This window comes from Taudactylus pleione, unplaced genomic scaffold (assembly GCF_031769625.1).
Source record: "Taudactylus pleione unplaced genomic scaffold, aTauple2 ptg000041l, whole genome shotgun sequence".
NCBI lineage: Eukaryota > Metazoa > Chordata > Amphibia > Anura > Myobatrachidae > Taudactylus > Taudactylus pleione.
The window spans coordinates 49869798-49897714 of record NW_028284443.1 but is presented as its reverse complement, the minus strand read 5'-3'; the positions used below and the strand labels follow the sequence as shown (position 1 = coordinate 49897714).

At 50.8% G+C, this 27917-nt stretch overlaps 1 protein-coding gene across 2 annotated transcripts in view; it reads left to right on the top strand.

The window, feature by feature from the left end:
* PCID2 (PCI domain containing 2) overlaps window positions 1–27917 on the top strand; it is a 75996-nt gene that overhangs the window by 6228 nt on the left and 41851 nt on the right. For both annotated transcript variants that reach the window (XM_088458581.1, XM_088458585.1), the window contains exons 3-5: window positions 1583–1672; window positions 13596–13669; window positions 22494–22561. In XM_088458581.1, the coding sequence (XP_088314707.1) occupies window positions 1583–1672; window positions 13596–13669; window positions 22494–22561 (232 nt within the window). The remainder of the gene's footprint in view (window positions 1–1582; window positions 1673–13595; window positions 13670–22493; window positions 22562–27917) is intronic.

Here is a 27917-nt window from a genome sequence, read left to right as displayed (position 1 = left end):
TTTGCATCTGGACCAAACCATACTGCAATGCAAGGGATGCAAATATTAGCCTTACACCTTTTTCATGAGTATGCCTTATAATATTGTAGACTAGATTGGGCTTTCAGTCGCATATTTAAGGTTAATCACGTGAAGCAACGTCCATGATCTGTAAGCAAAATCTCACAGTTGTGTGACTGAAAATCAATCGGTGAAAACCACCAAAATTGAAGACATATAGGGGGTGATCCAATTGTTTGTAGCAGTAACTATCTTAACTGCACAGGAGCTAATCAATTGCAGGTTTCTGATCGCACTCTCCTGAGATCTGTGTAAATTAGGGCTTTGGAGCTGGTCGTGAGTGCTGGGCGCTCCGTTACTGCAGGGTGTGGTATAAGAGATAGACCCCAGATATTAGACAGGTAAGAAGGCCGACAGGTAAGAAGGCCGACAGGTAAGAAGGCCGACAGGTAAGAAGGCCGACAGGTAAGAAGGTCGACAGGTAAGAAGGTCGACAGGTAAGAAGGCCGACAGTTAAGAAGGCCGACATGAAAATGGTCGACACGTGATTTTTTGTTTTTTAGCCTAATCTTCACCTTAACTCTAACCCTCCCCTTGGTGCCTAACCCTAACCCTCCCTCCTGGTGCCTAAACCTAACCGTCCCTTCTAGTGCCTAACCCTCCGGTAAGTGCCTAACCGTCGGGGTAGGTGCCTAACCCTCCCTCCTGGTGCCTAATCCTAACCGTCTTGGTAAGTGCCTAACCTTAACCCTCCAGTGAATGCCTAACCATAAACCTAACCCTAAAAAAAAACAAAAAAAATGTTGATCATTTTTGTCAACCATTTGACCATGTCGACCTTCTTACATGTTGACCTTTAGTGTGTCGACCTTTTGTACATGTCGACTTTTGTACTTGTCTGCCTATTGACTGTCTAACATCTGGGGTCTATCTAGACATTGTCTAACTCAGTGGTTCTCAAACTCTGTCCTCAGGACCCCACACAGTTAACTTTTTCCAGGTCACCCAGCAGGTGCACAGGTGTATTCATTAGTCACTGACATGTTTTAAAAGATCAACAGGTGCAGCTAATTATTTCACTAGTAATTATGTGAGGAGACCTGCAAAACATGCACTGTTTGGGGTCCTGAGGACTGAGTTTGAGAACCTGTGCTCTAACTAATTACTGTCTATCTACAGTCCGGAACCCGTTACTGCAGCGCTCCCTACACTTTAGTATGGGAGAAGCTGCTTAACACTGCTAATATCGTGCATTCTCTCATGAGAAAGGGGCTGGTCACGCAAATAATTGAATAGCTCCAGTGCAGTTTAGATGGTAGTTACGGGAGCTACAACCCCCCCTCCCCCCCATTGAATTATTAATTAAATTATTATGAAGTAATTGGAATAAATTCAGAATACAAACACCTACTTCAACAGAGTGATTATTTGTATTTGATTATTTGTAGTCCTCATAAATGTGTAAACTGTTAAGTCTTAATCATTTTTGTGATATTTATTTTGTGCAGTGTGCTTTGTGAACAAACTAGAATGGCTAAAAAGCTGACAATGATTTGTGTCTTGGTATTGTGTATTAATGTAGGTCGCGGAGGCTATTGAGTCAAAAAATGGTTTCAGTTTCTCGGACCTGGTTTCATTTAGACATCCTCACATCGCCAATCCCAGACTACAGGTAGGAAGCACACTTGGGTATTTTTCGTTCTTTTTTTATTTAATGATTTTGTGATGCTGTTTTATCATGTTCCTTTGCTCCTTTTTATTTGTGTCCTTTAAAGGGATTTTCCACTTATATAGGGGTGGGGGGAGGGGAGTAAGCATACTTTTGGGTGGTCTATCCCCTGGGAATATCACCATTTCCTTTACTTAGAAGTTTCAAAAAGAGGGTTTTTTTGCTCCGCACAGAGTAAGGATGAATATTTGTATACTAGACCAAAATAGAAGTAATAATATGAGCTATATTATCTCTCATACAATATCTCAGTTGGTGGTGCTCCCAAGAGCCGAGTATAATCTTAGACAGAAAAAGGAAGGAAAGAAGGCTCTTTTTGTGGGGCACTCTTTTGTCTAATGTTTTTTGTTAAAATATAACTTTTATTATATGCTCTAAAATTGTGGTACCTTAGGGTAAATACAGGGGTACGCCCAGTATGAATGGGACTTTAACTATGACACATCTAACGGTTAGTCCAAGATGCAGTAGTAGGAGTGTTATAACAACTAGTGCAAGATTCTATGACTATATGTGAACAAATTATGTGATTATATGACCTATACAATATTCCAAGTCGTGACAATTTCTTTTTCTCTGCTACACAAATTTTGGGAATCTTGCACTAGTTGTTATAACACTCCTACTACTGCATCTTGGACTAACCTTTAGATGTGTCATAACACATGGTTGGAAAATATTATTGATACATAAACATATTTATAGAAAGAAGGAACATACCCTGTATGAGAATTTCTATTCTCAAATTATAATTAAGAATATTTTCGCCACTTTTTTGGTGACAATACCATTTATATGTTTCATGTATGTCTGTGTCATATGTCTGTATATTTAGTTAAAGTCCCATTCATACTGGGCGTACCCCTGTATTTACCCTAAGGTACCACAATTTTAGAGCATATAATGAAAGTTATATTTCTACTTCAGGGTCCATAGGGTATCCACAGGATACCTTGGGGTATAGGTGTGACGTCAGTCGCAGGGCACCAAAGAGTTAAGCTTTCAGCCTCCCAGGATGCACTAGGTCCCCCTCCTATACCCCGCCCCCGGGCCAAGGCACCTCAGTTTAGTTTGGTGCCCGGCCGGAGTCGGGTGCACCTGTTGGAGTGGGGGCTAGAAGAGCCCCTGAAGCTTTTTCTTCATGCAGCTGTGGCTGCACATCTGGATGAACAGCATGGACAGTCAGTCCTGACGTCCATGCTGTCTTCCCTACACCCCGCCGGTACCAGAACGCCGGTACTGATCCGGGGATGCTGGTGGGCGTCTGGGGTCACAGCTAGCGGTGACCCCAGATGCTCCGGACCATGGCCGGATTCAAGGGGGACAGAGGTAAGCAGCGGGGTCCCGCGGTGGGTCCCCACTGATCACATGGTCCTAAGTCCCCAGGCAGGGGGCTCCCTGGGGACTGGCTGCAGCGTGGAGCCAGGCGACCAACCTGCGCTTCCACTACCCCCTGGGACAGCGGACCGCAGCAGAGCGGTAGCGCTGCGGCGTCCCAGGGGTTAAATGCATGCCAGGGGAGCGCGCCTTCCCTGTCTCACAGCCGGCGCCTCCCCCGCTGCACACAGCCCTCTCTGCACTGTGCTGACTGGTCCTGTGTCAGCGCTCCTCCCCCAGGCCAGCTTCTCTCTGCTCCTCGGCGGCCATCTTCTCTGCAACGCATGGTGAACGCTGCTGGAAGCCTGGAAGGAAGCATCGTGGTCTGGGTCCCCCCGCATACCTCTCCTCCGCTGTGGCTCAGGTCTGTGTATGCAGCGCTGTGTCCTACCAGGCCCTGTGTCTGTGTAGTTGAGTGATCAGCGCTGTTAGTGCAGGAATTGTTATTTCTCTGCATTGTATGTGACTGTGCTAGCGCTGCTGCCTGTAACTTTATCTTCTCAAAACTGTCAGCTTTATTACTGTCCCTGTTCTTTCTGCTAAAGCCCTTGCAGTGCGGTGCTGCAGGGTGGTCTCTCGCCTATTTAATACTTAATTGGTGAGAGAGGTCACATACGTGGTGCCATTATGTCTGAAAGTGATTTTCCCCTCCGGCTACAGTGTACCACGTGCAAAGTACCGTTAGCGGAGGGGGAGGGTAGCGCGGAGGGCCTTTGCCGGCAGTGTTTGTCCATGGCGCGGCCTCTTACGGTTACAGCACCGGTACAGGAGCCGCCCTGGGCTTGTTTCGCTCAGGCGTTAACAGCTTTAGTGGGCCAGTTAGCTCCGCAGCCCGCGTTTACTCCGATGGGTTTGTCCCAGCAATCTGTGGTGTCGTCACCCATGCAGGGGTTCCCACGACAATTGGTGGTACCCCACAGTCTCCCTATTTCCCCGCTCCCGGGTTCTCAGGAGCCAGCGTGGGTTAACTCCCTGACGAGTTCTGTACAGCACTTGTCGGATGTGTTGCAAGGGGAGTCTGTGATGCGGCCTCATAAAAGGCCGGTGGCGTCTCTGTCCGCTCCTTATGAGGATGACGAAGGGACGTCTGATGATGGGGAGATTCTGGATCCTTACGATCAGGAACCTCTCCATACTAAGGACGCTGATGCTAAGTCCAAAGTATATATTCCTGGACTTATTCGGGCGGTCCGCACAGCCTTGGTGATTGAGGACGAATGTTCCCCCAGCGGCTAAGTCTAAGTATGCCTTTTTCAAAGATGTGAAGGGCGATGCCACAGTCTTTCCTCTTTCGGGTCAGTTGGTGGACCATTTAGAGGAGGCGTGGAAACAACCTGGCAAAAGATACCAGCCGCAGAGACGCCTGGCGGTGGCTTATCCGTTCGCGGATAATTATTTTGCTAAGTGGGAATCCCCTCCACAGGTGGATTCTCACGTGACCCGTCTTGTCCGTAGTGCCACATTGCCGATGCCATCCATGTCCTCCCTTAAGGATGCTACGGACCGCAAGGTAGAAATCTGCCTGAAGTCCGCTTATTCCCTTGCAGGGGGAGCAGCACGGCCGGCTATGGCCATTTGCTGGGTTGCTAGAGCGATGGAGCGCTGGGCGGATTCATTAGAGGCTTCTTTTGAATCCGACTGTCCGGCCGAACAGGCGGAGTTGATTGGCAATCTCCGTGATTCGGCCACCTACATCAACGAGGCGGCTCTAGACATTAGTACTCTGGTGTCTAGAATTTCTTCAGCAGCGGTAGCTGCTCGTCGCACCTTGTGGCTGCGATCCTGGAAGGCGGACGCAGATTCCAAGAAAGGTCTGGAAGCGTTGCCGTTTACCGGAGAAGTTCTCTTCGGTCCGGATCTGGATAAGATTGTGGCCACGCTGGCGGCAGCCAAATCTGCTTGTCTCCCGTCGGCCGCTGCTCCTTCTGGTTCTGGACCATCGTCCTTTCGGTCATCTAGGGCCCAGGGCAGGCCCAAACCACAGTCGTTTCCTCGACAGGCTGGCCCTAAGAAATCGGTCAAGCCCCGGAAGCAGGCATGGAGTACCAGACGTCCGGCTCCCAAGCGAGATGACAAGCCTGCGGCCTGACGGTCCGGGCCTCCCTTTGGGGGATCCCAGGGTGGGAGGCCGCCTGCTACAGTTCGCCCAGTGTTGGTCGACCACTACGACAGACACATGGGTTCTGGAGGTGGTTTCCCACAGATACGCCCTCTCCTTCCGGCACAGACCCCCGGCTCGATTCTTCACCACGGGTCTACCATCAGACCGGAACAAGGCTACGGAGCTGCGGAAGGTATTGCACACTATGCTCCAGGCTGGAGTTATAGTGCCTGTTCCATTCTCCCAGAGGGGCCAGGGTTTCTATTCAAATCTACTTTTGGTACAGAAACCCAATGGGTCATATCGTCCGATTCTCAACCTCAAAGCACTCAACAAGTCTTTGCGGGTCCCGAAGTTTCGGATGGAGACCCTACGGTCCATCATTCTGGCGCTGGAACCTGGGGACTACATGGTGTCATTGGACATACAGGACGCTTACCTGCATGTCCCTATTCTTTTGCGCCATCAACAGTTCCTCAGGTTTGCAATCCGCAGCGACCACTTCCAGTTTCGGGCGTTACCTTTTGGCCTGGCGACAGCACCACGTGTCTTCACCAAGGTGATGGCGGTCATGGCGGCTTCTCTGCGGCTGCAGGGAGTCCGCATGTTGCCGTACTTGGACGACCTGTTATTGGTGGCAGGATCTCCAGAGCTCCTGTTACACCACTTGGACCTGACCATTGCGCTGCTGCAACGGCACGGCTGGCTAATCAACTGGCAGAAGTCCACTCTAATCCCGTCTCGGAGGATTCTGCATCTTGGAGCCTTATTGGACTCGGGACAGCAAAGGATCTTCGTGACGGAGGACAAGATGTCTGCTTTACAGTCAAGGGTGCGCAGTTGTCTGCACAGCCGCCGGGTGTCCTTACACTCGGCGATGAGGTTACTGGGCTCCATGGTGTCGGTGTTCGACATGGTGGAATACGCCCAGTTTCACTCCAGACCTCTGCAGCACCTGATCCTGTCCAAATGGAACGGGCTGCCTCAGTCTCTGAAGTCCCAGACGATTGTGCTCACCCCGGAGGTTCGCCTGTCCCTTGCGTGGTGGTTAAAGACGACCCACCTCAACAAGGGACGTCCGTTCTGGGTTCCAAATTGGGTCCTGTTGACAACGGACGCCAGTCTTCGGGGCTGGGGAGCAGTTTCGGGTCCACACTTGTTCCAGGGCAGGTGGACGCCGACAGAAGCGGAGCTTCCAATAAATATCTTGGAACTCCGTGCGGTCTTCAATGCTCTCCAGCAGGCACAGCGGTTTCTCCAGGGTCACCCGGTGCAGGTCCAGTCGGACAACGCTACCACCGTGGCCTACATAAACAGGCAATGAGGAACTCGCAGTCGTGCGGCTCTCGTAGAGGTCTCTCGGATCCTGGTTTGGGCGGAGCGCAATCTTCCGGCCATATCAGCGGTCTTCATCCCGGGAGTGCTAAATTGGGAGGCGGACTTTCTAAGTCGCCAGGACGTTCATCCGGGGGAATGGTCCCTGCACCCGGACGTTTTTCAACTACTGGTGGACAGGTGGGGTCTTCCAGAAATCGACCTCATGGCGTCCCGGCACAACAACAAGTTGCCGGTGTACGTGTCTCGCACAAGAGACGAAGGGGCGTCTCTGGTGGATGCTCTGTCCGTCCGGTGGACGTTCCGGTTCGCATACCTGTTCCCTCCGGTCTCCCTTTTTCCCACGGGTAGTCCGGAAATTCAAACAGGAAGGAGGGACGCTCCTGTTGATAGCTCCCGCGTGGCCCAGACGGCACTGGTTCTCAGACCTTCAGGGTCTGTCCGTGGACAGTCCTCTGCGGTTGCCGCTACTACCGGACCTTCTGTCTCAGGGTCCTTGCCTTCACCCGGACCTGACTCGGCTGTCTTTGACGGCGTGGCTGTTGAGACGGCCATGCTGAGGTCCCGGGGGTTTTCCAGCTCTGTGGTGCGTACCATGTTACGAGCTCGGAAACCGTCTTCCGCGAGGATATACCATCGCGTGTGGCATACGTTCTTCCAGTGGTGTCGACCGAGAGGTTATGCACTGCGGGAGTTTCGTCTGTCTCGGATTCTCGCCTTCCTGCAAGCGGGACTAGATCATGGGCTTCGCCTTGCTTCTTTGAAGGTACAGGTTTCGGCCCTATCTGTCTGGTTTCACCGTAGGATTGCTACAATCCCGGATGTGCGCACCTTTATGCAAGGTGTTCTCCGTATTCAGCCGCCCTTTGTTCCACCTGTGGCGCCTTGGGATTTGGCTGTGGTCCTGAGGGCTCTCCAAGGACCGCCGTTTGAACCACTGGGCTCAGTGGATATTAAATGGTTAACAGCTAAGACTGTTTTCCTTCTGGCCATTGCTTCGGCCAGACGTGTTTCTGAGTTAGGGGCTCTTTCTTGTAGACCCCCTTTCTTGGTTTTTCACGGGAACAGGGCAGTGCTCCGCACTCGGCCCGAGTTTCTTCCCAAAGTTGTTTCCCAGTTTCATGTTAACGAGGAAATAGTTGTTCCGGCCTTTAACTCACCGGGTCTTTCCGTGGGTGAGGCCTCTTTGGATGTTGTGCGGGCCTTAAGGACTTATGTTGACCGCACTTCTTCATTTAGGAAGTCGGACGCTTTGTTTGTCCTCAATGTCTTCCGTAAAAAGGGTTTGCCTGCTTCAAAGCAAACTTTGGCAGCCTGGATCCGTATGGCTATTTCTGAAGCTTATCTTCATGAAGGCCTACCGGTCCCTCCTTCTCTGAAGGCTCATTCCACTAGGTCTGTGGGTCCTTCGTGGGCAGCTTGACGTGGTGCCTCGGCCGTTCAGATCTGCAAGGCTGCTACGTGGTCTTCTGTCCATACCTTCGTGAGGTATTACAGGTTTGACACCTTCGCCTCTCAGGATGCTTCCTTCGGGCGGCGGATTCTCCTTTCTGCACAGGAGCGTCCCCACCCTTAAAGGATACTGCTTTGGGACATCCCCAAGGTATCCTGTGGATACCCTATGGACCCTGAAGTAGAAAATATGAGATATGGTAAGAACTTACCCTTGTTATCTCTATTTCTACGAAGTCCATAGGGTTCCACAGGACTCCCGCCCTGTCGCACCTGTGCTGCAGATGGGCTTTGCTCTGGTCACCGGTTTTCCGTCTCCCTCTGGTGAGAATGTGATTCTTGTATGTGTCCAGATCTTTGTTCTCTCTCTTCCTTCTCCTCCTCCGGCCTATGGCTTGGTAACTAACTGAGGTGCCTTGGCCCGGGGGCGGGGTATAGGAGGGGGACCTAGTGCATCCTGGGAGGCTGAAAGCTTAACTCTTTGGTGCCCTGCGACTGACGTCACACCTATACCCCAAGGTATCCTGTGGAACCCTATGGACTTCGTAGATATAGAGATAACAAGGGTAAGTTCTTACCATATCTCATATTTTTAACAAAAAACATAAGACAAAAGAGTGCCCCACAAAAAGAGCCTTCTTTCCTTCCTTTTTCTGCCTTTTTCTGGATACTATCATAGATCTGGGACTTCCGCCGATCGACTTTTGTTTGCTTGGGTCTCTGCAGAGCATAAATTGTCAGAAGGCAGCTTGCACTAACCTGTATCAGATCTCTCCTGCTCCGGAGAGAGACTAGAAGAGCCATAGGGGGTTAACCCACACCAATATCCTCTTATAGGATAGGGAGGGCCCGATTCAGAGATGAACACAATGGCGACTTACGTATGCAAATCGAGCAATTTTTTTTACCAATGCTCATGCGTTTAAGCCGCACTGCGTGTGATCTGTGTTCGCATTGCAATTACGGATGCTCATCGGAATACATTGCACAGTGATTGAAAGGTAGTTAGTCAGAAAAACGCAGACATGCCTGTTTGTTTAAACGCCGTTACATGGGCGTGCTTAAATTTAAACACTGCGAGTGCATACGCAGCTTGAGGGCCCTCTGCATGAGAGGAGAGATCCCAAGTCTGCGGCTGGTCAGACCTTCCGCAAGGGCAAGATGGCCGCCGGCATGCGTTGATGGTACCGATATTTACACAGGTATGCGTCGTCGCACGCAGGTAATAAGGCAGCAGTGGGCCTTCTTATGCTCAGGTGATCTTTACAAACAGCATATTTTCGTAGCTGCATTGCATAAGAAACACAGGTGCGATCGCATTAGGGTCCATCTCTGAATCAGGCCCATAGTGATAGCAGTGCGTCAGAAGGGGAATTCTGGTGTAAGTTATGTGCAAAACGACAGTCTTTATAAATGTATATTGTTAGCTTCAGTGCAGCATGAAATATGCATTAAGACCAATATAAGTACAGTTGTCATGGAAAACCATCTTAATGTGGGCACCACAGACTGTGTAATGGTTAGCATTACTTCCTCACAGTACTAAGGTTGTGGGTTCGATTCCCACTACGGTCCTAACTGTGTAAAGTTTGTATATTCTCCTTGTGCTTGCGTGGGTTTCCTCCGGGTGCTCCGTTTCCTCCCACACACCAAAAATACACTGGTAGGTTAATTGGCTCCCCACAAAAATTGACCATAGTGTGTATGTGTGTGAGGATGTGGTAGGGAATATAGATTGTTAGCTCCACTGCGGCAGGGACTGATGTGAATATTCTCTGTAAAGCACTGCAGAATGTGTGTGCACTTTATAAAAAACTGGTAATAAATCAAATAAATTTCTATGTAAGTTCAAGAGTAGTAACGTTTATAAAAGGATCTGTAGATTCAGCAAATACATAGAGAAGTATAAAGTATAACCTTCTTAATGTCTCCATCGAACCATTTCCAAATTATCCTAACATAATTTCTCAAACTACTTAAAGAAGGATTAGACAGAAAAATGACAATTTATCCTTAACATTAATCTTAGATTATTCATTTATTACTGTCTTCCAAAAATACGCAACGTCCCATTCACCTACCCGGCCTTCCTATAAACTTTGGAATGTATTCACTTACCTCATATGTGTTATAATACATACTGTAGATCTCCTTCCTTCAAAACCACATACAATTACAACCATCATATATTTGCGAAACCAATCAAATTTGATAGATTTTGAACCGTATCCACTGGGAATATCGTTACCAGATAGCTGCTAGAAACGGTCAGTCATATATATGTCCTATTATACACCCACAGGGATGTGATAATAAGATATTAGTTTAAAAAGCATTGTGCTATTCTTGAATAGGATCCCATAGAGGTGCAAGGGAAATCTTTTGACGTCTGCCCTACAGTATATGACCAATATTTGCATAGCTGGGCATCATGTTGAATTGAATTCCTGTGAAGTGCAGCAATTCTACATGGCATAGATTCCACAAGTTGACGGAAGACCTCCGGAGCGGTGTTGACCCATGCCGTCTGGATACTTCCCACAGCTCCCTTATATTTGGCAGTGCAGGATCTTGGATGCGAATGGTTCTGTTCATGTCAGGTTAACGTGGTAGCCACACCATTCGTTGGAACTCTGGAGAATGCTCCTTGAACCAATTCTGGACAACTTGGGACTGATGACACTGTGCATTATCCTGCTGTGCTGGAATATTCCATCGTAGGGGGGTACATGAAGTCCATGAAGGGCTGCAAATGGTCATCAAGCAATGCAACGTAGTGGTCATCAGTCAATGACATGTTCAGGTGGACCAGCGAACCCAACCCATGCCACGTGAACTCACCTCACGCCATTATGGAACCACCACCAGCCTGCATGGTGCCTTGTTGACAACTGGGGTCATGGGGCCTGATTCAGACCTGGTCGCAAACGCTGAGCGCTCGCAACTTGGTCGGTTTGCCCACTGGGCATGCGCACGATGGAGCTGGCTCCGTCGTGCGCATGCGCGAGACCCAGCTAGCGACGGGTGCTCCGTCGCACTGGGTCTCACACCAAAGGGGACGAGCCAGAAGCTCTCTGGTGGTTGCGGCCACGAGACCCTACCACAAGGGTCTCGTCGCAAGCCCGATGGTCGCGATGGTCTTGACCATCGTGACCATCATCCTGGCCACTCGCAATAGCTGTGTGCAATAGCTATGCGAGCGGCCACAAGGCCGCACAAAAAAAACAAAAAACGCCCAGATTCAGAGCGAGCATTGAATGTGGATGTGATTTGAGCCAGTGTCGCTTGTCTGTTACCACTGACAATTCTGGCCAGATGCCGCTGGTCACGATCATTAAGCACCCGTGGTCGGCCACTGTGCTGTCCATAGTGGGTGGTAATCCTTCCATGAGGTATTCCCAGTATACACGTGACACCGTACATAAAGGACTGTTGCACAACTTCGGAAAGGAAATGACCCATCCGTTGAGCACCCAGCATAATGCCCCGTTCGAACTCCGATAATTCACGTTGCTTTGCCATGAGAATCCTAGGTGATGTTCAGACTGACTCACAAGATGTCAGATTACAACTGACATAGGGCCTGATTCAGAGCTGAACGCTCTGACCAGAGCGCTCGCTCTGAATCAGGGCCGTCCTATTTAAATGTGGAGTGGCCTTTTGGACGCTCGCATAGCTGTGGGTTACCACCCATAGCTTATGCGAGCGTCCATGATGATGGTCGCGATGGTCAAAGACCATAGCGACCATCGGGCTTGTGACAAGACCCTGTGGTAGGGTCTCGCTGCCGCAAGCCCAGGAGTGATTTTGGCTCTATCAGAGCCAAAGTCACTCCCACTGACATCATTACTGATGTCAGTGGGGCCGGACTCAGACGGTAGGCGTTCCCATGGGAACGCCTCCGTCTGGCAGCCACGCCCCCGGCACGCCCACCAAAGGGGGCGTGCTGTCAGTCACCATCGACAGCACGCCCCCTTTGGTGCGAGACCCCGAGCGACGAGAAATAATTATTTCTCGTCGCTCGCCGGGTCTCGCGCATGCGCACGACGGAGCTCCCGGCGGAGCGAACTTCCCTCGTGAGCGGGTCTGAATGACCCCCACAGGTCTGTGAATTTCCAAGACGTCACAGTATAGTGATGTCACCTACCATTACCTTTACATACTGCTATGCAATGACGTTTGGCACTTCAGTGTGCCTGTGTATACACTTCATAAGAAACCTAGTGATGGATTGAAGGTATACCGATGATGCATTGAAGGTATACTTCAATCCATCATCGGTGAACAAATGTTATACATCAACAAACATATTATCCCCTCTCAACGCTTCTATCTCCTCTGGGATCTTAGTCATGCGAAATAGAGAGCAGTTAGTTGTGGCCTTACCCACCTGGTCTGGAATAGCACCTGGATGTGTGAGCACCTGGAGCACAGCAATCTACAAGGGCACTTAGTGGCCAAAAGCAGCAATGTAAAACTTTGTAAACTGGTAATATAAAGGTTATACCTCCAGCGTTGAGGTTAGCAATAATTACAGTGCAGGCCGCCATGTTTTCTCATTCAGGTGTCATTCACTAGCCAACAGAAATAAAGCTGACTCCTATTGGCCGCTGTTCCAACGTCGCTGCTGGGCATGGGTGGGCTGGGCAGGGCCTGGGCTGCTACAGCTTTACAGCTTTGCTGCCTCACATGCCAGGAGACGAGAAGAAAAAGCCCCTCGGTCGCTCTCTGTGAGCGGGCCAATAGCCGCTCCTCCCACTCTCCCTCCGAGCTGTTCTGAATGATGGCTGCAACAGCCAATCAGCCGCTACCAAATCCAGCCCCCTCACTTTTACATAACTGATGGTGACGCCAACCAATCAGCAGCTGGTAACGCTGACAGAGCCTCTCTGAATAATGGATGACTGTCCCTGCTTTCCGAATATTGTTATACCTCACTGATATAGAGTGTCTGGGGGCCTGCACTGTGCACCAGGTAGGTACCAGCAGTCCATGAACTATATTATGGGTTAGGGGTGGCCAAAGCATAGATCGAGATCGACTGGTCGACCGCAGACACTCAACCAATCTCCTTTCCAAGCGCCGGCTCGGTATGTGATGGCGGTGACGTCATTGACCCAGCAATAAGCAGGGTCGGGCCGCCAGTCTAAAAGAGGTCGCACCCGGGATGGACACGTGTACAAAATCCGGATACGACCCAGATTTGTGATGTGAGAGGGGTATAAGTAAACCCCAGAAATGTGCGCTGTTGTAGACATGGTGCTGCTTAGTGTCAGCATGTACTGGTATGACAGACACAAGGAGGCACAGCTGAGGCAACTCCCAAGGTGATCCTGAAAACGTGGAATGTGGTGCATGATGCATCGGCCTGCAGACATCCTGTGGAAGTTTGGATACTCCTAGTTTAGCAGGATAGTGAAAGGTGTAAAAAAAAAAGACAAATTTACAGTACTTGCATCAAATTCAACATTTTTCTTATTCATCTAGTAGTTCAAGGAGTTAAGAAAATATGCAAAACACAGTTATTATAAATGTATTGCATAATGCTGGACACCCTAAATTCCCTGCCTATGACATGTATTCATTTGTTTTATTGTTTAGTTGCCTGCTCCAGAAGAAAAGTGTCAGCAGATGCTGGAGCCTCCCTATGATGAAATGTTTGCAGCTCACTTAAGGTAAAATGTCATAATAAAGGGGTGAAATCAATTTGACCCGAAGGTTCTCCTAACAGGGTTTTTTTTTTTTTTTTTTAAACCCAATAAATAGCCTGTAAACGGGCGTTAAGTTAACACGTAAGTCCATGAGCTTATCACAGATTCTATGGGTTAACACATTAATTTAACAGGCGTTACAAAGTCTCAGTTGAAAAAGGGTTTGAATAGTTAGACGTTAAAGCCCAAGGCTACCTTTTTCACGTCCGTTAAATTAACGGTGCTAATTGAATTCCCTTTTAAGTCACACTTAAATGTCTGTAAGCTTAGCCTTTTAAATGAGCATACTATTTATTTTACCTTAAAATGTATGTCAGTGCATGTAGCCATTTTGAGGGCTGAACCAATTTTCACTGCCTTATTCACAGCCATTGTGGGCTGAACTGCTTATCACAAGGGAAATATATGAATATGTTGTATTACAGGGCTTGACAAATTTTTCTAAAATCTAGGAGCCAGGATGAAAGTGTGGGAGCCAGATCACTGTCCCCCCCAAAAAAATTACAGGAGTGATTGAGGAGCACAGCTCTGTGTGTTATGCAACTGTTATACACACTATACTGGTCCACAAAATGGTCACAGTTGAATGGATATAGTAAAATGGAGGCCCCCTCACTGCTCTGCTCCACCCGCCAGGTAATAACGGACCACATTTCATATAAAACAATAGTGCCAGAAAGTACAACAGAACCCCCTCCCCTTGTAGTCACACCACTATCCCTCTGAAACTGCTCCGCAATCCCTGGCCATGCATAGACTCTGTTACCGGGGAGCTTTATGCAGCCAGAGATACTGTAGGAGACAGTACAGGAGGATCAGCGTAGACTGAGACAGATAGCAGGGATCAGAGCAGGACAGGAGGAGTCAGCGCAGGATGGGACGGACACAGGCACAGTAGTCACTGCAGACGACATTCGGCGCATGCACTCCTGTGCATGAAATGAACGCCGCAATACCACGGGAGCTGATGAAGATCTGCTTCCTCCCTCACTGCAAAATCTAGTAGCCAGGTAGCAAAATCTGGTAGCCAGGCAGCAAAATCTGGTAGCCATGGCGACCTGGTCCCCGGGATTTGTCAAGCCCTGTTGTATTAAAAAATCAAGGTAGTATTGCTTCACCTGCATTTTACAATGGAGTTGATGTGACACACACACCAGTTACTAAACTGAAATAACATAGGAATGTTAAGCTGGGTGTACACACCAACCCGCCAAACTTATTTGTCATTCAGATATAGCGGGTGTACACACCTGTCAATGCACTATCGATATATATTATTCATCTCTCAAATTAAATTTATATCGTTCAGGTGTGTACCCACCATTAGTTTGGTTCGCTTTAATGGTATTTGTATAATTTTTTGTATGTACCACAAATTTTTATATTGATTTTTTTTTTGTTTGAACCCAGGAAATCAATGAAAGTAAAAACTGCTTAGAATTAGTATTAGTCCCTACAGAATATAGGGCTGCATGTTCATGAACACTGGAGCGGGCACCCAAATAGCTGTGTGTTATCAGTTTGTACAGCCACTACTGCTACCCAAACCTCCACAGAATAGATTTGTTATGCTGCAGAAAAGAGCACCAAGTAAATTACAAATGGCAATTACATTTTTCTACTTCAGGGTCCATAGGGTATCCACAGGATACCTTGGGGGTATAGGTGTGACGTCAGTCGCAGGGCACCAAAGAGTTAAGCTTTCAGCCTCCCAGGATGCACTAGGTCCCCCTCCTATACCCCGCCCCCGGGCCAAGGCACCTCAGTTTAGTTTGGTGCCCGGCCGGAGTCGGTTGCACCTGTTGGAGTGGGGGCTAGAAGAGCCCCTGAAGCTTTTTCTTCATGCAGCTGTGGCTGCACATCTGGATGAACAGCATGGACAGTCAGTCCTGACGTCCATGCTGTCTTCCCTACACCCCGCCGGTACCAGAACGCCGGTACTGATCCGGGGATGCTGGTGGGCGTCTGGGGTCACAGCTAGCGGTGACCCCAGATGCTCCGGACCATGGCCGGATTCAAGGGGGACAGAGGTAAGCAGCGGGGTCCCGCGGTGGGTCCCCGCTGATCACATGGTCCTAAGTCCCCAGGCAGGGGGCTCCCTGGGGACTGGCTGCAGCGTGGAGCCAGGCGACCAACCTGCGCTTCCACTACCCCCTGGGACAGCGGACCGCAGCAGAGCGGTAGCGCTGCGGCGTCCCAGGGGTTAAATGCATGCCAGGGGAGCGCGCCTTCCCTGTCTCACAGCCGGCGCCTCCCCCGCTGCACACAGCCCTCTCTGCACTGTGCTGACTGGTCCTGTGTCAGCGCTCCTCCCCCAGGCCAGCTTCTCTCTGCTCCTCGGCGGCCATCTTCTCTGCAACGCATGGTGAACGCTGCTGGAAGTCTGGAAGGAAGCATCGTGGTCTGGGTCCCCCCGCATACCTCTCCTCCGCTGTGGCTCAGGTCTGTGTATGCAGCGCTGTGTCCTACCAGGCCCTGTGTCTGTGTAGTTGAGTGATCAGCGCTGTTAGTGCAGGAATTGTTATTTCTCTGCATTGTATGTGACTGTGCTAGCGCTGCCTGTAACTTTTCTTCTCTAAACTGTCAGCTTTATTACTGTCCCTGTTCTTTCTGCTAAAGCCCTTGCGGTGCGGTGCTGCAGGGTGGTCTCTCGCCTATTTAATACTTAATTGGTGAGAGAGGTCACATACGTGGTGCCATAATGTCTGAAAGTGATTTTCCCCTCCGGCTACAGTGTACCACGTGCAAAGTACCGTTAGCGGAGGGGGAGGGTAGCGCGGAGGGCCTTTGCCGGCAGTGTTTGTCCATGGCGCGGCCTATTACGGTTACAGCACCGGTACAGGAGCCGCCCTGGGCTTGTTTCGCTCAGGCGTTAACAGCTTTAGTGGGCCAGTTAGCTCCGCAGCCCGCGTTTACTCCGATGGGTTTGTCCCAGCAGTCTGTGGTGTCGTCACCCATGCAGGGGTTCCCACGACAATTGGTGGTACCCCACAGTCTCCCTATTTCCCCGCTCCCGGGTTCTCAGGAGCCAGCGTGGGTTAACTCCCTGACGAGTTCTGTACAGCACTTGTCGGATGTGTTGCAAGGGGAGTCTGTGATGCGGCCTCATAAAAGGCCGGTGGCGTCTCTGTCCGCTCCTTATGAGGATGACGAAGGGACGTCTGATGATGGGGAGATTCTGGATCCTTACGATCAGGAACCTTTCCATACTAAGGACGCTGATGCTAAGTCCAAAGTATATATTCCTGGACTTATTCGGGCGGTCCGCACAGCCTTGGTGATTGAGGACGAAGTTCCCCCAGCGGCTAAATCTAAGTATGCCTTTTTCAAAGATGTGAAGGGCGATGCCACAGTCTTTCCTCTTTCGGGTCAGTTGGTGGACCATTTAGAGGAGGCGTGGAAACAACCTGGCAAATGATACCAGCCGCAGAGACGCCTGGCGGTGGCTTATCCGTTCGCGGATAATTATTTTGCTAAGTGTGAATCCCCTCCACAGGTGGATTCTCACGTGACCCGTCTTGTCCGTAGTGCCACATTGCCGATGCCATCCATGTCCTCCCTTAAGGATGCTACGGACCGCAAGGTAGAAATCTGCCTGAAGTCCGCTTATTCCCTTGCAGGGGGGGCAGCACGGCCGGCTATGGCCATTTGCTGGGTTGCCAGAGCGATGGAGCGCTGGGCGGATTCATTAGAGGCTTCTTTTGAATCCGACTGTCCGGCCGAACAGGCGGAGTTGATTGGCAATCTCCGTGATTCGGCCACCTACATCAACGAGGCGGCTCTAGACATTAGTACTCTGGTGTCTAGAATTTCTTCAGCAGCGGTAGCTGCTCGTCGCACCTTGTGGCTGCGATCCTGGAAGGCGGACGCAGATCCAAGAAAGGTCTGGAAGCGTTGCCGTTTACCGGAGAAGTTCTCTTCGGTCCGGATCTGGATAAGATTGTGGCCACGCTGGCGGCAGCCAAATCTGCTTGTCTCCCGTCGGCCGCTGCTCCTTCTGGTTCTGGACCATCGTCCTTTCGGTCATCTAGGGCCCAGGGCAGGCCCAAACCACAGTCGTTTCCTCGACAGGCTGGCCCTAAGAAATCGGTCAAGCCCCGGAAACAGGCATGGAGTACCAGACGTCCAGCCCCCAAGCCAGATGACAAGCCTGCGGCCTGACGGTCCGGGTCTCCCCTTGGGGGATCCCAGGGTGGGAGGCCGCCTGCTGCAGTTCTCTCGGTGTTGCTCGTTCACTACGACAGACACTTGGGTTCTGGAGGTGGTCTCTCACGGGTACGCCCTCTCCTTCCGGCACAGACCCCCGGCTCGATTCTTCACCACGGGTGTACCATCAGACCGGAACAAGGCTACGGAGCTGCGGAAGGTATTGCACACTATGCTCCAGGCTGGAGTTATAGTGCCTGTTCCATTCTCCCAGAGGGGCCAGGGTTTCTATTCAAATCTATTTTTGGTACAGAAACCCAATGGGTCATATCGTCCGATTCTCAACCTCAAAGCACTCAACAAGTCTTTGCGGGTCCCGAAGTTTCGGATGGAGACCCTACGGTCCATCATTCTGGCGCTGGAACCTGGGGACTACATGGTGTCATTGGACATACAGGACGCTATGGCGGTCATGGCGGCTTCTCTGCGGCTGCAAGGAGTCCGCATGTTGCCGTACTTGGACGACCTGTTATTGGTGGCAGGATCTCCAGAGCTCCTGTTACACCACTTGGACCTGACCATTGCACTGCTGCAACGGCACGGCTGGCTAATCAACTGGCAGAAGTCCACTCTAATCCTGTCTCGGAGGATTCTGCATCTTGGAGCCTTATTGGACTCGGGACAGCAAAGGATCTTCGTGACGGAGGACAAGATCTCTGCTTTACAGTCAAGGGTGCGCAGTTGTCTGCACAGCCGCCGGGTGTCCTTACACTCGGCGATGAGGTTACTGGGCTCCATGGTGTCGGTGTTCGACATGGTGGAATACGCCCAGTTTCACTCCAGACCTCTGCAGCACCTGATCCTGTCCAAGTGGAACGGGCTGCCTCAGTCTCTGAAGTTCCAGACGATTGTGCTCACCCCGGAGGTTCGCCTGTCCCTTGCGTGGTGGTTAAAGACGACCCACCTCAACAAGGGACGTCCGTTCTGGGTTCCAAATTGGGTCCTGTTGACAACGGACGCCAGTCTTCGGGGCTGGGGAGCAGTTTCGGGTCCACACTTGTTCCAGGGCAGGTGGACACCGACAGAAGCGGAGCTTCCAATAAATATCTTGGAACTCCGTGCGGTCTTCAATGCTCTCCTGCAGGCACAGCGGTTTCTCCAGGGTCACCCGGTGCAGGTCCAGTCGGACAATGCTACCACCGTGGCCTACATAAACAGGCAAGGAGGAACTCGCAGTCGGGCGGCTCTCGTAGAGGTCTCTCGGATCCTGGTTTGGGCGGAGCGCAATCTTCCGGCCATATCAGCGGTCTTCATCCCGGGAGTGCTAAATTGGGAGGCGGACTTTCTAAGTCGCCAGGACGTTCATCCAGGGGAATGGTCCCTGCACCCGGACGTTTTTCAACTACTGGTGGACAGGTGGGGTCTTCCAGAAATCGACCTCATGGCGTCCCGGCACAACAACAAGTTGCCGGTGTACGGGTCTCGCACAAGAGACGAAGGGGCGTCTCTGGTGGATGCTCTGTCCGTCCGGTGGACGTTCAGGTTCGCATACCTGTTCCCTCCGGTCTCCCTTCTTCCACGGGTAATCCGGAAATTCAAACAGGAAGGAGGGACGCTCCTGTTGATAGCTCCCGCGTGGCCCAGACGGCACTGGTTCTCAGACCTTCAGGGTCTGTCCGTGGACAGTCCTCTGCGGTTGCCGCTACGACCGGACCTTCTGTCTCAGGGTCCTTGTCTTCACCCGGACCTGACTCGGCTGTCTTTGGCGGCGTGGCTGTTGAGACGGCCATGCTGAGGTCCTGGGGGTTTTCCAGCTCTGTGGTGCGTACCATGTTACGAGCTCGGAAACCGTCTTCCGCGAGGATATACCATCGCGTGTGGCATACGTTCTTCCAGTGGTGTCGACCGAGAGGTTATGCACCGCGGGAGTTTCGTCTGTCTCGGATTCTCGCCTTCCTGCAAGCGGGACTAGATCATGGGCTTCGCCTTGCTTCTTTGAAGGTACAGGTTTCGGCCCTATCTGTCTGGTTTCACCGTAGGATTGCTACAATCCCGGATGTGCGCACCTTTATGCAAGGTGTTCTCCGTATTCAGCCGCCCTTTGTTCCACCTGTGGCGCCTTGGGATTTGGCTGTGGTCCTGAGGGCTCTCCAAGGACCGCCGTTTGAACCACTGGGCTCAGTGGATATTAAATGGCTAACAGCTAAGACTGTTTTCCTTCTGGCCGTTGCTTCAGCCAGACGTGTTTCTGAGTTAGGGGCTCTTTCTTGTAGACCCCCTTTCTTGGTTTTTCATGGGAACAGGGCAGTGCTCCGCACTCGGCCCGAGTTTCTTCCCAAAGTTGTTTCCCAGTTTCATGTTAACGAGGAAATAGTTGTTCCGGCCTTTAACTCACCGGGTCTTTCCGTGGGTGAGGCCTCTTTGGATGTTGTGCGGGCCTTAAGGACTTATGTTGACCGCACTTCTTTGTTTAGGAAGTCGGACGCTTTGTTGTCCTCTATGGCTTCTGTAAAAAGGGTTGGCCTGCTTCAAAGCAAACTTTGGCAGCCTGGATCCGTATGGCTATTTCTGAAGCTTATCTTCATGAAGGCCTACCGGTCCCTCCTTCTCTGAAGGCTCATTCCACTAGGTCTGTGGGTCCTTCGTGGGCAGCTCGACGTGGTGCCTCGGCAGTTCAGATCTGCAAGGCTGCTACGTGGTCTTCTGTCCATACCTTCGTGAGGTATTACAGGTTTGACACCTTCGCCTCTCAGGATGCTTCCTTCGGGCGGCGGATTCTCCTTTCTGCACAGGAGCGTCCCCACCCTTAAAGGATACTGCTTTGGGACATCCCCAAGGTATCCTGTGGATACCCTATGGACCCTGAAGTAGAAAATATGAGATATGGTAAGAACTTACCCTTGTTATCTCTATTTCTACGAAGTCCATAGGGTTCCACAGGACTCCCGCCCTGTCGCACCTGTGCTGCAGATGGGCTTTGCTCTGGTCACCGGTTTTCCGTCTCCCTCTGGTGAGAATGTGATTCTTGTATGTGTCCAGATCTTTGTTCTCTCTCTTCCTTCTCCTCCTCCTGCCTATGGCTTGGTAACTAACTGAGGTGCCTTGGCCCGGGGGCGGGGTATAGGAGGGGGACCTAGTGCATCCTGGGAGGCTGAAAGCTTAACTCTTTGGTGCCCTGCGACTGACGTCACACCTATACCCACAAGGTATCCTGTGGAACCCTATGGACTTCGTAGAAATAGAGATAACAAGGGTAAGTTCTTACCATATCTCATATTTTACCTTTGCTTCAGCCTGATCTAATTGTTGTCAGTAATTAATGTAATGCACATATAACCGTACAATGAGGTAGAACATAGGGGAATCGGAAGTGCTCTTTCTGAAACTTTAGATGATAAATGGTTGGTTATGAAGGAGACATGAGGGGCTGGTGTTTGTGGGATACAGTAGGTCACAGGTTAAAATTGATATGCCTAACTGCTTTAGGTAAAAGTATACTAGTATTTACTATCACTATCCTCCTGTGCTGTACAATGGCTGACAAACACTCTCTCATGACACTGACCAGATACAAGAAGACCTTTTGTGTGTGGTTTGTGTTTTGGTCCCACCCATAGGTGTCACATGACTCATTTTCCCAGAATGTAATGTAGTGACAGGGTCTCATGGAAGGCAAAGTACATAAATATGTCAGACACCTACTGTATGACCAGCTGCTTGGTTTGTCAATATGTTGTATATGGGAAAGATTCCTGGACTGCACAACCTGAATATATATATAATGGGAGGTGCTACCTGATGAGACTAATTGCAGGCACAGAAACAGACAAATCTCAGGTGCACAACTCCAAATTATTGATAATATATAAATGCAATAAAATTTTGCAAGCAATAGAGGTTTTTTAGCATAATCATGGCCAAGGTTATGGGCCTACTAGAGTTCAAGTCCAGAGTGCAGGACCCCCCCAAACTGGCCCAGCTAAACTGCCCCAGGTAGTGCCCTGGGGCAGTTTAGCTGGGCCACTTTGGGGGGGTCCTGCACTCTGGATTTGAACTATAGTATGTTAGGGACCTACCCTACAGAGATTACATGGATATGGTGGGTAGGCCCATAACCTTGGCCATGATTATGCTAAAAACCTCTATTGATTGCAAAATGTTATTGCATTTACATATTATCAATAATTTGGAGTTGTGCACCTGAGATTCGTCTGTTTCTTTTTCAATATGTTGCCACATTGAATTGTTTGAGCGGGATGCGGTTAAAATACCGATGGAGGGGATTCCCGCTGTCAGAATCCCAGCTTCTGCATCCCGACCACCATAATAACTACTGGCAATAGGTAGAGGATCAGGCACTTGAGGGAGGGCTAGTTTTAGGGTGCGGGAGGGGGGAGGTTAGGGTTGGCACTAGGGGGAAGGTTAGGTTGGGGTAGAGAGAGGGGGCATTCTGTACCCATCCTATTTGAACTTCTTACAAAGCTGCCAGTCTTTCACCAACTGATAAAATAAAGCATCCATCAACTATGTTCTGTAAATAGTAATAAATGTTACAATATATCACATTGACCTTGTGCTTTATAAACATGTTATATCTAGGATTGTGATAACACCTTCTATTAACTTTTATTTTAATTTCTAGGTGCACATATGCTGTTTCCAACCATGATTTTGTGGAGGCATACAAATGTCAAACTGTCGTCGTTCAATATCCTTTTATGTGGTACACATGTACTGAGTGCATGAGATTTAGTACAGAAACAAAGGATTCTTAGACTGATGTAATGTATAGAAAATAACTTGTTTTGTTGCTCTCTCCCTATCCAGTAGCTCATTGATACTACGTCTGTCTTAGAGCAATACATTGAGACTTTATTGTCAAATTGTATTTTTTACATTTATATTTTTAATGTTGATATAAATGTGAGTACTGTGTATATTTTTGCTAAATTGTTTTCATTAGGTAACTGCTTTGTTATGGTGTTCCTCTAGTATTTTGGAACGTGTTACAGCTGGTACACCTGTCTGAAGAGGTTTGGTCTGTAGGTGAAAGCTGTTTATAAATAGCAACATACTAAAGATTAAGATTCAAGACAAAAATTGTCTTTTCTTTAGTGTTCCCGCCAGACTGGGGGTAGGGCAGAGCGCTGAATTGCAGTTAGGGAGTCTCTGCATGCGCGCTCCTGTAATGGGATGGGGGGGCATGTATTCATGGTCCCAATTTGTCACACTTGGGAGCATGCCCAGCACTTACAGAGGTGCTGGTCTTCTCCCAAGCTCTCCCGGCATCTATTCACCCGGCGGCATTCGGTAACCACAACTTTTCCACCTGCTGGACACTGTGGCCTGCGGGTGGGGAAGGCACAGGGCATGCTGCTTTAGCTGGGCACCGCTAAAAGGGCCGGGTGCATTTTGGCATGTTAAAATCGGGCAGCCTATACTTTATTGCGTATGCAATCCACATCTTTTTTTTTTTTTTTCTTTTTTTAATCTAGCTTAAGGTGTGTATCCACTACACAAGATTACAACATTGTAATCGTTCAATCGTTCATCTTCCTATGCAGTGGATAACGTGTCCACACTGAACGGTATGTCATTCAGTGCAGGCACCCTCTCTCATCCCCGAACATGCACAACTTGTCGATATCGGTAGGTTGGCCTGCATGTTCAGGTGATGACAGATGCCAACAACGACCAGCCAGAGCGTGCATCGCTGGTTGATGCTGGCATATTCACTGCACGATTAATGAACGATAACGATGTCGTAATCGTTCAATCACTCATTTCTACTTCAGGGTCCATATTCAAGACTATGCGCCCACACCACGCCTTTACTATACTTCAACTGCATGCCCACTAACTTTAACTTTAAGCCCTTTCCATTCAATAGCAAGCAGGCGCGTATCCACTACACAAGAAAAAATATGAGATATGGTAAGAACTTACCTTTGTTATCTCTATTTCTACGAAGTCCATAGGGTTCCACAGGATACCTTGGGGTATAGGTGATGACGTCAGGCATCGGGCACCATAGAGTTAAGTTTTCAGTCCTCCCAGGATGCACTAGGGTCCCCCTCCTATACCCCGCCCCCGAGCCAAGGCACCTCAGTTTAGTTTGGTGCCCGGCCGGAGTCGGATGCACCTGTTGGAGTGGGGCTAAGAAGAGCCCCTGAAGTTTTCTTCAAGCAGCTGTGGCTGCACATCTGGTAGTACAGCATGGACAGTCAGTCCTGACGTCCATGCAGTCTTCCCTACACCCCCGCCGGTACCAGAACGCCGGTACTCATCCGGGGATGCTGGTATACATCTGGGGTCACAGCTAGCGGTGACCCCAGATGTTTAGGACCATGGCCGGAATCAAGGGGAACAAAGGTAAGCAGCGGGGTCCCGCGGTGGGTCCCCGCTGAAACACATGGTCCAGAGTCCCCAGGCAGGGGGCTCCCTGGGGACTGGCTGCAGCGTGGAGCCAGGTTCTAACCTGCGCTTCCACTACCCCCCTGGGACAGCAGGACCGCGGCAGAGCGGTAGCGCTGCGGCGTCCCAGGGGTTAAATGCATGCCAGGGGAGCGCGCCTTCCCTGTCTCACAGCCGGCGCCTCCCCCGCTGCACACAGCCCTCTCTGCACACGCTGACTGGTCCTGTGTCAGCGCTCCTCCCCCAGGCCGGCCTCCTCTCTGCTCCTCGTTGGCCATCTTTGCAAGAAGCATGGTGAGCGCTGCTGGACGCTGAAGAACGGTGGCATCGTGGTCTGGGTCCCCCTGCATACCTCTCCTCCGTTGGATAAGGTCTGTGTATGCAGCGCTGTGTCCTACCAGGCTCTGAGTCTGTGTAGTTGAGGATCAGCGCTGATAGTGCAGGAATTGATTTCTTTGCATTGTATGTGACCTATGCTAGCGTCTGCTGCCTGTACTTTCATTTTCTATCTGTCAGCATTTAACTGTCCCTGTTCTTTCTGCTAAAGCCCTTGCGGTGCGGTGCTTGCAGGGTGGTCTCACACTATACTAACGAGTATCAGTGAGAGGGGTCACATACCTACCATTATGTCTGAAAGTGATTTTCCTCTCCAGCTGTTATGTACTACATGCAAGGTACCTATAGCGGAGGGGGACGGCAGTGCGGAAGGACTATGTCGACTGTGTTATTACGGTCACAGCTCCAGTACAGGAGCCGCCCTGGGCTTGTTTTGCCAAAGCGCTTACAACCCTCGTGGGCCAGTTAGCTCCGCAGCCTGCCCTCACTCAGATGGGTTTGTCCCAGCAGTCAGTGGTGTCGTCACCCATGCAGGGTTTCCCAAGACAATTGATGGTACCCCACAGTCTCCCTATTTCCCCCCCTCAGGTCTCTCATGAGCCTGCGTGGGTTAATTCGTTAACAAGCTCTGTACAGCAGTTGTCAGAAGTGTTACAAGGGGAGTCTGTGATGCGGCCTCACAAGCGGCCGGTGGCGTCTCTGTCTGCTCCTTATGAGGATGACGACGGGACGTCCGATGATGGGGAGATTCTGGATCTTTCTGACCAGGAAACTTCCCGCCCTAAAGAGTCGGACGCTAAGTCTAAGGTGTATATACCTGGCCTTATTCGTGCAGTCCGTACTGCTTTAGTTATTGAGGATGAGGAGCCTCCGGTATCAAAGTCCAAATACGCCTTTTTCAAAGATATTAAAGGAGATACCACAGTGTTTCCTCTTTCGGGGCAATTAGTTGACCACCTAGAGGAAGCGTGGAAACAGCCAGGCAAACGATATCAGCCTCAAAGGCGTTTAGCAGTGGCGTATCCGTTTGCGGACAATTATATTGCAAAGTGGGAATCCCCTCCTCAGGTGGATTCTCATGTGACACACCTTGTCCGTAGTGCCACATTACCCATGCCATCCATGTCCTCACTTAAGGCTGCTACAGACCGCAAGGTGGAGATCTGCCTGAAGTCCGTCTATTCCCTTGCGGGGGGGGGCTGCGCGGCCGGCTATGGCCATTTGCTGGTTTGCCCGAGCTATTGAGCGCTGGGCTGATACGTTGGAGGCGTCCTTCGATTACGACTGTTCGGATGAGCAGACGGAGTTGATCGGCAATCTTCGGGATTCGGCCACTTATATCAACGAAGCGGCCTTGGATGTTAGTACCCTGGCGTCTCGAATTTCTTCGGCAGCTGTGGCTGCTCGTCGCACCTTGTGGTTGCGATCCTGGAAGGTGGACGCTGATTCCAAAAAGGGTTTGGAGGCGTTGCCTTTTAACGGAGAAGTTCTCTTCGGTCCGGACCTGGACAAAATTGTAGCCACGCTGGCGGCAGCTAAATCGGCATGTCTCCCATCGGCTGCTGTTCCTTCTCGTTCAGGTACTCCGTCCTTTCGGTCTTATAGGGCCCAGGGTAGGCCTAAGACACAGTCCTTTCCCCGACAGGCTGGCCCCAAGAAATCGGCCAAGCCCCGGAAGCAGGCCTGGAGTACCAGACGTCCGGCCCCTAAGCCAGATGACAAGCCTGCAGCCTGACGGTCCGGGCCTCCCTTTTGGGGGATCCCAAAGTGGGAGGCCGCCTGCTGCAGTTCGCCCGGTGTTGGTCGGTCACCACGACAGACACTTGGGTTCTCGAGGTGGTCTCACACAGGTATGCCCTCCTTCCGGCACAGACCTCCGGCTCGATTCTTCACCACGGGTCTACCATCAGACCGGAACAAAGCCACGGAGCTGAGGAATGTTTTGCACACTATGCTCCAGGCTGGAGGTATAGTGCCTGTTCCATTCTCCCAGAAGGGCCAGGGTTTCTATTCCAATCTCTTTTTGGTGCAGAAACCCAATGGGTCGTTTCGTCCGATTCTCAACCTCAAAGCTCTCAACAAATCTTTGCGGGTGCCGAAGTTTCGGATGGAGACCCTACGGTCCATCATTCTGGCGCTGGAACCTGGGGACTACATGGTGTCATTGGACATACAGGACGCTTACCTGCATGTCCCTATTCTTTTGCGCCATCAGCGGTTCCTCAGGTTTGCAATCCGCAGCGACCACTTTCAGTTCCGGGCGTTACCTATTGGCCTGGCGACAGCACCACGTGTTTTCACCAAGGTGATGGCGGTCATGGCGGCTTCCCTGCGGCTGCAGGGGGTCCGCATGTTGCCGTACTTGGACGACCTTCTATTAGTGGCAGGATCTCCGGAGCTCCTTCTGCGCCACTTGGACCTGACCATTGCGCTACTGCAAAGGCACGGCTGGTTAATAAACTGGCAGAAGTCCACCCTGATCCCATCTCAGCGGATTCTGCACCTCGGAGCCTTATTGGACTCGGGACAGCAAAGGATCTTTGTGACGGGGGAAAAGATCTCTGCCTTACAGTCGAGGGTGCGCAGTTGTCTGCAGAGCCGCCGGGTGTCTCTACACTCGGCGATGAGGTTACTGGGCTCCATGGTGTCGGTATTCGACATGGTGGAATATGCCCAGTTTCACTCCAGACCTCTGCAGCACCTGATCCTGTCCAAGTGGAATGGACTGCCTCAGTCTCTAAAATCCCAGACGATAGTGCTCACTCCGGAGGTTCGCCTGTCCCTGCCCTGGTGGTTGCAGACGACCCATCTCAACAAGGGTCGTCCGTTCTGGGTGGCGAATTGGGTCCTGTTGACGATGGACGCCAGTCTTCGGGGCTGGGGAGCAGTTTCGGGTCCACACTTGTTCCAAGGCAGGTGGACTCCAGCAGAAGCAGAGCTTCCCATAAACATCTTGGAACTCCGAGCGGTGTTCACCCAGTGCAGGTCCAGTCGGACAACGCTACCACCGTGGCCTACATAAACCGGCAAGGAGGAACCCGAAGTCGGGCGGCTCTCGTAGAGGTGTCTCGGATCCTGGTATGGGCGGAGCGCAATCTTCCGGCCATATCAGCTGTCTTTATCCCGGGAGTGCTAAACTGGGAGGCGGACTTTCTCAGTCGCCAGGACGTTCATCCGGGAGAATGGTCCCTGCACCCGGACGTTTTTCAACTGCTGGTGGACAGGTGGGGTCTTCCAGAGATCGACCTCATGGCGTCCCAACACAACAACAAGTTGCCGGTGTACGGGTCTCGCACAAGAGATGAAGAGGCGTCTC